At 41.7% G+C, this 11,864-nt stretch overlaps 1 protein-coding gene across 1 annotated transcript in view; it reads left to right on the top strand.

Annotated features, from left to right (window-relative positions):
• ZNF462 (zinc finger protein 462) overlaps window positions 1-5,913 on the top strand; it is a 128,670-nt gene extending 122,757 nt beyond the window's left edge. The window contains exon 5 of the mRNA XM_025202781.1: window positions 5,782-5,913. Coding sequence (XP_025058566.1) covers window positions 5,782-5,856 — 75 coding nt within the window. The 3' untranslated portion in view covers window positions 5,857-5,913. The remainder of the gene's footprint in view (window positions 1-5,781) is intronic.
• Window positions 5,914-11,864: the final 5,951 nt, after the last annotated feature.

Below are 11,864 nucleotides of genomic sequence, written 5' to 3' on the forward strand. Positions count from 1 at the left end.
TTTTTTTTTATTTTAAACACGGAAATAACAAAGATGTTTTAACTTTTTTTTCCTCAAATTTAAACTAAAGAACCAAACTTATGGCACAGCTATGCAGCTTGCGGACCAAACACTTAGGTCCTCATAACCATTCTGTTGCTTGTCATATTAACATCTATCAGTCTCACACCAGTAACTTTTTTTTGTTAAGATTGGCTGCCTTTTGTACGTGGAGTGTGTGTTTCTTTTTTGTTTTGGTGCAGTGGGAGGGAGAGGTGTCTGTTAACACATCATTTTGCAAGCGGAGGTGAGAGAGTTTCATACTACATGGAGCCTGGAGAACTACTCTTACCTGATTCAAGATGGGAGTTGCTATTTTTTCCCTCCTCCTTAGCTTTTGGCATGAGGAGAGCAGCGTAGACTAAATAGGAATCTACACGCCTTGGGACTGATCCTGCACTTTTCCTTGGGTGAAAGTTCTGCTGAAGCCAATGGAAGTTTTTGCCTGAGCAAGGAATACAGGATCCAGGCCCGTGGTATGTTCTGATCGAGAACAAAAAGAGTTTCTTTCCAAAAAAGTAGAAAGTACTTGACTGAAACCTAGTTTTAGAAAATGCATGTGTCTTTGTTTGTTTTTTTGTTTTGTTTTTTTGGGGGGAATATATCGGGTGGGGAGGGAAAAGACAGGAAGCTGCTGAGAAGACAGTGTTCCACAGAGCTTCACATAAAAATCAATGGCAAAAATGTTGCGTTTGTGGAATAAGTGCTACTTGAGAAGCATGGTGTTTTTTGCTTTTAAGGATTCATCCTTTGTGGGTTTGGGGGTTTTGTTTTTTGGGTTTTTTTCAGAGGTGGGAGGGAGCATCATGTGGAAAACGCATCAGAGGGACAAGTATAAACACACATTTTGTGTCTGTATTTGTTTTTTAATTGGCCTCATTTCAAATGTATTTAAACAGTTCCATACCTGGATTGGGTGTTTGTAATGGTTACCAAAAATGAAAAAGAAAAAAAAAATGAAATAAATGATTGTGACATGCTTTTATCACTACTTTATTTTTCAAATAACATGTAAATATTGTAATCCATTGGATTTTGTTTTGCTAACCTGTTAATAAAAATATGGGACCATTATCCTTTTAACAAGCCTAAAATGTCATATTTTTTTTCCTTTTTTTTCTTTTCCCCAAAATGTATACCTGATATATTGTGGACACACATTTTAGAAGCATTATTATGAATTATGTTGACTGTAATGATGACATAGAATTGAAAATAACATTTTTTTCATTGTTTAATTTATACAGAGGACTTTTTCAGAGTTTGACAAAAGGAAATAAATAGCAAAATGCTAACCCATTGGCTCCAGCACTCAGTATTTCCTGATTTATTTTTTTTCTTTAATTACTGCTTATTGATGGGGTAGGAGAAGGGGAATCCTGAATTGTTGCACTGATGGGTTTGGGTTTTTTGTTTTTTTTTAAACAATGAAAATTAATAAAAACTTTTTAAGAGTGTATGTGTGTGTCATTCTATATTGCAGTCTATGCTATGGGGTCATAGAGATACCTGAATGCCTCATACACAACCTACACCCCTGTCACACTTTTTGAAGTATTTATTCATGCAATACCCCCATGAATTAGGGCAATTATTTTCAGAAAGAATGGGGACTGAGGGACAAAGGCTTTAATTGACTTACCTAGCAAGGTGTAGGTAGTCTACAACTGGGGTTATCAACTGGGGGTACACAGGAAGGCCCTAGGGGGTATGCGTGGGCAGGCGGGGATGGAGTGCCATCACCCACCACCCCATGTCCCCACCTCCCAGGAGCAGGGCTGGGGCAAGCCGAGGGCAGTGGTGCTCTTCTGCGGGCCGCACAGGCGCTACTTAGGTCCAGTGAGTCTGCTTCTCAAGCCGGATGCAGAAATGAAGAATTACTGCAATCTATCCTATAAGATCACAGTAACTGGAGTTAAACTGGTTATCTAGCTCATCAAATCAAATCTGTAAGAGCAGGATTTTGTCCATTTCAATATTTCATGATCCATTGAATCCTTAATTGATTTTTGCATTTTATTTTAGGCAAATGTGAGCCTAGCAGTGTGTGTGTGTGTGTGTACCTGCACGCACACCATTTCTTCAGAGAATTTCTTCAGAAAATTGACATGACAGTTGTGGCGTAGGCTTCAAAGTCCAAATCTTTCCACAGCAGCTATAGGTTGTTAAGATGTGAGAAGAGTTAATTTTTGGAAGCTTTTGTCCAAGCCTTACTGAGAGCAGAATTGATGTGGTTGGACAAATGATAAATAGCACCAATATTCTGATTGTTTGGTCACCTCATCTGCATCCTCTTCAGGGGCTCATGCTACCATGATCAAAATAATGTGGGTGCTAAAAGACATTTCTTTGAACTATATATCAAAATAATGCATTTGAAAGTTTCAGGCACTGGTTGCCTCAGAGTTTTTTGGGAACATCAAAGTGGAGTAAATTAATAAAATATGCAAGTACTCTGAACTGTAAAAAGTCTATCCCACAGCCAACCTGTATTTGTAAAAATAAGTGTTTGTCAATGGTATGTCACTAATAAGCTCTATGTTACTAATGTAATGAAAGACTTCAGGATAATTTCTAGTTTGTCATTTACTGGTATAAATCTGAAGAAGGTTACAGACATGTAACTCCATTGCAATGCCATGATGGGTGTGAGTGAAGCAAAATATGACCTCTTGACCTGTTCTGAGTTACCCATTTGCAACTGAGAACTGAGTAAGGTTCAGAGTTCAAGTGTTACAATATCCTGAGCTAATTCAAGTACAGTTTATAACTTCCCCCCGCCTTCCCACTGAAATGGAAAATGCAGTATGTGGGGGGAGATGGTAAGAAGGGAATGGCAGTCCTCTGTATTAAGCTGGGCATTTATTAGTTTAATTTGTCTTTCTGATCTTTTTTATTGTAAACCCAGGCAGAATATTCATCTTCCATTACATTTAACTTAGTTGAAAGCAATTCACCAGGTGCCTGGAAAGCTGTCAGTCCTGTGGAAACTCTTAATGTTTTGTGTAATTTAATGTGTTGAGAGTACAGGGTACTTAAACACTGATTACCTTTTCACCTTCAGGGAATATCTATGTAAGGTTTTGTACCTTGATGCCAATGTACTGCTAGTTGAATGTTCTTTAGCCCTGGAACACGGTCTCCATTTCCTTCATACACAGAACTAGCATCAGTGTATGGAGCTACTTCGAATGTACAGCAGTACAAAGAGAGTGCATAATCTGCCCTGGTAAATCTTAGGTTTTGTGCTAGCTCTATTCTCGTGACTATCTTGGAAAAATCCTGAATTCCTAGGCCACAGGACTGTCTCTTTGGTGTTGAAAGCTGTACTTATGAATTCAGACAATTCATCTGAATTGAACTTGAACTAAATTTGCTTTGACAGAGAAGTATCATTCATTAGTTGGTACATGTGGCTTGATAACATAGCCCTTTCTACTGAGAAAGAGAATGTTGTATTCCTTCCAGATGTTCTATGCAACCAACTAACTCAAAGGTGGGGGTGTCAATACAGTGACTTCTGAGGTTTAGCTACTGCCTATTGTTTTTAAAACAGTATCTCAGGCCCAACAAGAAACGTAATGTTAATGCAGTGTTAAGAATTTTGTGCTAATATCTGGCCACTCCTAATGTAACAACCAACATCAAAGAACAGTACCTTGGGCAACTTAGGGGCTTGGCAGATACGACAATCATGATGTGATTAACTTTGTCAATCATGCCAGAAATAGTAACCTGGACACACATTCAAGGAATTTAGTGATATAACAAACTGAGAAAACAGCCATAAAAATGTTCCACAGAATAAGTGAAATGTTTTTGTGGCTGTTTCAGTCATACTCTGCCCTGGGGCCCAGTGCTGGTTGAATAGCAAGTCTTGGCTGTCAGCCACACAGTGCAGCTCTGTATGAGATGGCACCCCATGACTTTAGCTTCCTGTCCTGAAAACCTATCAGCTGATGGGCTCCCCTTTCTTTGGCACTGTGTGGTTTTCAGCATGTGGATGCATGTGGAGGCCAACAGCTGACCTGTGATACTAAGCTATGGCTGTGGGGCAAAGTGAACAACATGCCAGAGTATGGGGAGCCATGGGGCTTTCTGCTACCTGGCGCTTTCATAATTCTTTCCCTGCAGCTCCTGAGAGGTGTGGGGCAGTGCAGCTAAACAGCCCACTTTGTGCCCAGCTGGTTGCTGGGCATGGGGGAAGGTTAAACTCCTTGGTGGGGGGCTCCCCTGATGCAAGCCTCAGTCCCTGGAAAAATCATGGAGCAGGTCCTCAAGAATCCATTTCTAAACACTTGGAGGAGAAGAAAGCGACTAGGAGCAGTCGGCATGGATTCACCGGAGGCAAGTCATGCCTGACCAACCTGATTGCCTTCTATGAGATGACTGACTCACGTGGGGAAAAGCAGTGGACACGATAAACCTCGACTTTAGCAAGGCTTTTGATATGGTCTCCCACAGCATTCATGAAGCAAGTTAAGGAAGTATGGGTTGGATGAAGGGACTGTACGGTGGATAGAAAAATTGTTGGACATCTTGTTATGGATGCCATGCCACCCAGCCCTTATGTGAGGAAAGAAATGCTCTCCTCCCCTCATGTGGCACTCTGCAACTTCCCCAGCTACTCAGCAGCACCTGTAGCTGGTCCTCTAGGACTGTTGCCACTGCTGTCCTCTCCTGACTCCCCAGGTAGCCTCTGTGCTTGCTGTCCCCACGCTCCCAACAGCACAGTCTGCAGCAGGCAGGCAGATGGCTACATGGACATGGGGCTGGAGCTGTTTTGCAACCTGGCTTGTCATCTCTGCTCCTCCAAGACTCCCAGGGCTGGAGAGAGGGGCCAAGTGGATGGTTACTGATGCGTGAGACCCTGAAGGAACAGCTTCAGTGGTGGGTGTTGTCCTTGTCTTTCAGGTACAGAACGGGGGGGGGTGTAGAAGTATAAAAGGCAGCACATAGCAGGATTAGGTCCCATTCCCACTGGCCTCTCCTGGTACCAACTAGATCAGTGCTTCTTAACCTTTTATCCTGAAGGCAGCCCTCCAGATCTTCTCTGAATTTAAATTGTAGCTCAGCGATTCTCAACAAGGTGTCATGAAATTCAGAAGAAATAAGTAGGGGTGCCTTGAGGCTGTTGTTTGTCCTTTGAATTTGAAAATGACCATAAATATTACTGATTGGTTTGGTTTCTGTGAGCACGTGAGTGGCTGATCAGGCCAATTTGTGCTTTGAACTGTCTGTGGCTAAAAAGGCTGAGAACCACTGCCCTAGCCAATGTGGATCTGCTGGGAAACTAAACCCCTCCTGCCGGATCCCTTATCGGGGCAGGCAATTATTTGGGGTGGAGGACCACTTACTGAGTTTTGGCAAGCCATCGAGGGCCGCATGACAGGCAGCCAGGGGCAGATTAATACTACTTTTCTAAAATTTTTAGAGGCCCTGCGGGCCAGATAGAATGGCCTGGTGGGTCACATCCGGCCCACAGGCCACATTTTACCCACCCCTGCCTTATTATTATTAGTGGACCATGGGTATTGAACATACCAGAAGTCTGCAAACTGACTATTGTGCATGCAGGGATATTGATCCAGATCACTGAATGTCACCTTAGACAAAACCTTTTACTGCTTCACTCTTAAATCCCATGACTCCTCTTTTAAACCCCATCCTATTTTATTCAAGGATTTGCCTAAATCAACTCAAACTTTAGGGGAAGTGTCACTATTTTTTTTTCTTCCTTAGCTGGTGCTCTTGTTAGATTTGGATGGAGGAAGCCAGGCTGAAGTTATGTCAAATCTAGATCCCAAAAGTAGCTGATGCAGCAAAAGGAGCAAACAGAGTATGCAGGTAACTTTTAGGCTAGTATCCATTAATTTTTTTTTCTTTTTTTCACATTCTAAAAGCATTTTTTTCCAGAGGAATGGAAACTGCCAGACTGGATGAAAGTCATGGTCCATTTAGTTCAGGAACATGTGACCAAAGGAAGATGCAAGAAACTTCCAGGTGATTGATCTAAGATTTTGTGTCTCCCACAACATTTTCATTTTAATTCATACCAGATGACCTTTAAACCCAAAGTATGAAGATTCAGGCATCTCCTGATATGCCCTTTTCATTAGCATTTTTTTACTTTAGATAATCTTGATTTTAATGTGCAGATCTCTGAAGAGAAGGAAAATCTAGTTGGCATGAAATGTGATTTTGCTAGCATCCTGATATACCATGTTTTTAACTTGTACTTTCTCTGACCTAGCAAATCTTCTGATTTATATTTCCCTGTCCAGTCCCTTCCGCTTCCATCTTCTGAATATTTCTGAACAGGCCCAGCACCAAGCTGACTTTCCCTGCAGCCAATTTGGCCTCCCTTGGTTTTTCCCAGATATACCCCAGTCAGTTCCTTTGGGTCTCTTCTTCTTCAGCTTTCCTTTTGCCTTCTCCCCAGTCAGAGCCCTTCTGCCCCATTGCTGCTGCTAGGGCCATTCCTTTTATACTGATCTCTGGGGCATGGCCTCCAGCCTATCTGGTTTGCCTTAAAAAGCCCTGTCCCATTTACTCTGTAATGGGGACTGACGAGGTCTTGTTACATCGGCCTTAACAATGAGGCTTGACAAAACATTCTTTAAAAAAGTCATTTGTTTTTTATTTCTTCATTTAAAAGTATTTTGATAAAAGGAAAACACTTGGTTTGAAGAGTCCTGTGTCATTTACAGAATTTGATGTTTATATGTGTGTGTATATATGTGTTTGTGTGCGCATATATGTATATATTCCATGTGGAATTCAAAGGGGTCCTTTTAATCTAGAATGCTCATGGAAAAATTAAGTCAGCTGTTGGAATAAGAATGGGGAATACCTCATCTCTGCTTCTCAAATAATTTGGCAATTGAATAGTTGGTATAAGAGCAAATATGCCTCAGTTTGATTTACAAATTCTCTATTGAGTTCAAACTCCTATTAATGAAGAGCTTAGCTTTGTCAGGCCAACTCTATATGCGTGACTTCCAAATGCAAATAAAATGTGTCTCCGCAGCTGTGCTCTTGCACTTCCAGTAGTGTTTAAAGGGAGGAACCACATATGCCTCAAATCAGCTAAGCTTGCATAAAAACATTAGATTGAAATCTTATCTTGTCTGCAGCTGAAATAACTCTTGTTGAATTATCTTCCAGAATTATACTTATGTAAGTGAGAAGACAGTTCTGCTCATTGTCTAGCTATATACTCTTAATGACTAGAAGACAAGGTCTATCAAACACTTGGGTCCTTTGTTATGTTGCTTAGGGAGAGTTGTTCCTTCTGCTTAGCTCTCTCTAGAGTCTAAGCTCTGTGTTTTGTAGAAACCACTTTTTTCTTTTTCTAAATCAAATGCAAGAATAGCAAGAGTTTAGTTTCCCACTGGCACATATACAGCATGGAAAGGAACTTGTACAAAGAGAGAAGGTCATTAAGTCCTCTGGAAAGCAAAATTGGCTACTGACACAAGGTATGTTCTCCTCCTGCCTGTCACCGAAGCTTTAAATCTCCTAAATAAGTATTTATTTGCATTGCAATAAATAAAAGATGTAAACATAAGGTTTGTCTACATCACTTCCTTGCCACAGCCAGATGGGTTGCCATAAGCACAATCCTATCTATGCACTCCTGCTCTCCTTTTGCCCACTCCCCAAAATGAGGCAATATAGCAACCTGCCAGTGACCCTGAGTGTGCTCATCCCACTCAGAGGCTCTCTGTCCTGGGCACTCATTCTTATTACATAGCTGAATTCTCAGATATCTTGTGCCTTTTAGGTGCTCACTTTGAGAACCTTAAGGAACCTCACTGTCAAAGCACCACGTGTGCCCTTTGAGAAAGGAGCTGCTCTGAACATTATTGAAAGTGCCCACCTCAGTGTGTAGGTCCATGTGACTGCAGCCTTTTCCACCAAGTAGTCTCCACTCAGGAAGTGGTAGGGAAGTGAGGAGGTCAGCTGTGGCTTGCTTTTCTTTTTCTTGGCCCCTCAAGCCCATTTCCATTCTGCCCCATCTTGGGTGTTTTGTTGTGTGGTTCTACTAAGAACATAGGATGAAGCCCTGATCCTAGTGAAATTTGGCCCCTATCTTTGTGGAAACAGACTTTCTCTCCTATACGTTGTAGCTGATTAAGCCCCATTTATTTGTACATTTGCTTTCTGTGACTGAATCAAGACTGTACAGATGCCCACTGAAGAGGGATTGGGTTCCTGGCAGGAAGATAAGCATGTATGCCTCCAAAGTTGGTGGGAGAGAGTGGGCCAGATAGATTCATTCTGGACCACCACAAAACAACCTGGCAACTAAAAATTGATGGCAACTGATTTCTTGGAGGTTGTTTCCCTTTGGTCAGGTCATCTGGTTTGCATGTTCTAGGAGGGTGGGAGAAAACTGAGTTTGTTTTGACTCGGTCACAGTAGGGAGGTTTTCATGGTTGTTGACTTAAAAGGTGTCTTTCTTCAGGTCTAACCTAAGTCTTGGAAACACACAAATGACCACTGTCACATGCTGAAGTCAGGAATGAGGAGGCAATCAGCTGTACAGATCCAATCCCATGTAATTAACTTAGCTGACACCAGCAACAAAAGTATAATTACATTCTTATCAATGGATTAAATTTATGTTGTTACTTAATCCATTAAACATATGTGTAGAGCAATTAGGATCCCATTCTGTAGGGACTTATGCTGTAACTCAGATTTATTTCTGTGTAATTTAATTGGAAAATTGACAAGAAAATGCTGCTCTCCTACCTAATTTATACAAAATGGATGTCAACCCAGAGAAAGTGGGCTGTGCTGAGGGATATTTTGCAGGTGTACAAGTCTGGAAGCCTTATGGCAAGTGGAAATCTAGGGAATAACTTCTTCAGACTAGTGAACCTCACCAACTCCCTTTGGCAAAGTTGTGTGTGAATTCTAGAGATGTTCCCAGTATATTTTAGCTTTGGTTTCATTTTTGTAAGTCTTCATCTGCAAGCACCACTCAGGTCAATGACACTAATTTCTGACATTTCAGTGAGGTCAACACAGGATTATCAGCAAGGTTGTGTTGTCTCAAGAACCACAAATTCAGTAGGAAGCAAATGAACCCATTAATTCAGTAGTCACGGGTGAGGGGGTGGAGTTAACAGAAAGACTGGTAAGGTTCTGGGGTATCTTGCATGGGGTGCCTTCCCACTCCCAAGTACAAAGCCTGCAGCCAGGCAGAAAAGTGACTGTGTGGTTCAGCTAATGAGGTGCAATTCAGAAGATAATGGGTTCAGTTCTTAGCTCTGTCATATTCTCTGTGTGATCTTGGACAAGTGCTTGGTGTCAGATTTACAAAAGGATGAAAATTCCTACAAACACTAATGGGCATGTTCGTGCTTTGAAATATCACACTTTGCATTTTCAGAAACCTGTATCCCTTTCAATATCTTTCATATCTCTTTGTCTCGGATGCTCCTATCTAAAATGGGTGAGGAAGCTTTATTCCTCCCACTTTTTGTCTTGTGTAAGCTTTTGGATTTTGGGCTGTCCTACCCTGTGTTTGTGCTCAGTGCCCCAATCTCAGCCAGGGCTATCCAGCACTACTGTAAATACATGCTACTCTTGCTCTGGGGCATGGCAGAGATTTTGTGAGGACAGGGTATGGGCCACAGTAAGGAGCAAAGACTGGAAAATCTCTTTGTCTTCACAGAGTGTTGCTTGGAGCACAGACCAAGTTGTTATAGTCAATGGAGCTGTGAGGTATATGTTTAAGTGCAAGTTCCTCTCTTGCCTCTTTGGTGCCTAAGCTTCTAAGTCCACTCCTGCTTCACTCTGCTTGAGTCCCTGAAAAGTCATTAATGTAACGTGTCCATTTCTGTGTAATGTGCTGTCCTCTTAGACTTGAGACCAATTTTAGGTGTAACTAGGAAGCTTTTTGCCTAAGGTAGCAGCTACTGCCACCAAGACATCAGCAGCAATTGCCATTCTTGGGCCCAGTCAAAATCAGTGGCCAGGGCTGGTGCCCCACTTACCCACCCCTAGTTAGTCTACTGAGGCTGATTCACAAAGAAGGGTGAGGTGGAGGAAGACCTTACCCCATTAACAATTTTGTCAGGGATACAAGCAGCAGAATATTTTTGGACTTAGATGCATAAAAAATAATATTTATATCTAAGGTGGAAGAGGAGCTGGTCCTGGGTGTCTTGCTGGGTTATTAGATTTTCTGTTTCTTTCTCTTGCTCCCGGGCTGAGGCTCACATCCTGAAGTGAAGATTACCAGTGGAGATCCTCATTGCTCAGCCAGTATAGTTAGGCTGCTCTTTGCTTGTGTCCCTAAAGGCTAGGACAACTCCTTACCCATCAACATGTCCTTTGGGAAGTACCCCTTACTTATCCTCTATTCAGCATTCAAGGAGTGACGCATGATTAAGTACAGTATCAATCAGTGATAGGAAATGCTCTGTGTATAAGTGGTTAATTTGCTCTGGAAAAAAGGTGATGATTCTGATTTTTATGCGAAAAGTACTTTGCAAAATGAGCCTCAAAGATTTCTCAATTAAAATAATCATATTAAATTTTAAAGAGCTTGGTTCTAATGAGAGATTAGCAAAAAAGGAAAAAGAAAGAAAGAAGCGTGATAGCAAGGGTGTCGTACAGATGAGTCATTCTTTGGTGCCCAGGTGAGTTCCCACTTCAGTAGGACTGTCTGATTAGATTCTCTGCATTCTGCTCTATTTCTGCAGATCACATGGAAATGCACTTTGCAGTAGGACCTTATGTATGTATATGTAGGTTGTTTGTTGACTTGTTAGCATCACAACTGAAGTATCTGGGACTTGGCCATGACATTTCTATTTTCCAGTTGTCATTGGTCATTGCTATTATACACATGTTTGGTTCTTCCAGAAAACTAGCAACATGAAAAGAAAATGCAAACATATTGGGTTGTGGTGCATATTCACTTTTAAAACATTATTTACAGGTCATTATGGTTAGCTACAAACATTAGCAATACTTAACTCTTCAGAAAGTGCTCGTCATCTCCTGATATCAATGTACATTACAAAGTGAAGGAAATGGTAAGCATTGTCTCTGGTCTTACACACTGGGGGGCTGTGGCATGGAGCATTTAAATGGCTTGCTTACTGTGTGCAGCATGAGCAGAACTAGGACTAGAACCCAGATCACTACTCCTCATTTTTTCTAGTGAGGTATCTATTGGATGGCACTGCCCATTAGGGCTATGCAAAGCTTTGGTCGCCGATTCGATTCAGAGGCGATTCAGCCTGATTCGGCAGCCAAATCTCTGAATCTGAATCGAATCAGGAGACACATTAAAAGGTCCAAATTGAATCAGAAGCATCCAAATCGATTCAGACATTTGGAAGGCTTGCAGCAAACAGAAACTGAGAAGAGGGGGGGTCGGGTCGATCTTCCATATATGGAAAAGGCTGGGTGGTGAGGGGACTGCTCTGATATTGACATCTGTAGCTGGCCAGTGATTGTGATCTTTCTCTGAGTTCCCTTCCAATCACAGTGCTCTGGGGGAGGGACATGGAAATAACATATAAAGCTGTGTGTGAAGTGATCTGTGCCTTTTGTGAGCTGTCTCTCCCTTAGAGCATCAGCGTCTGAAAGGCTTAGTCTCTTGCTAGCTAGACTTTCTTCTTGTAAGTTGTATCCAATCCTTTCCTACTTACCCTTGCCTACAATCCCCATTGTTATCCTTATCCATTCCTTTCAATTTATTCTTTCCCCCAAATCCTCTTATTTGTTCTTGTTAGTCTGTAGCAATCCCCCGTTTTTATTTTTTTAGTATTTAAAAATACATTCCCTTCCCTTCCCCA

This window comes from Alligator sinensis, unplaced genomic scaffold (assembly GCF_000455745.1).
Source record: "Alligator sinensis unplaced genomic scaffold, ASM45574v1 scaffold560_1, whole genome shotgun sequence".
In the NCBI taxonomy this organism is placed as follows: Eukaryota; Metazoa; Chordata; order Crocodylia; family Alligatoridae; genus Alligator; species Alligator sinensis.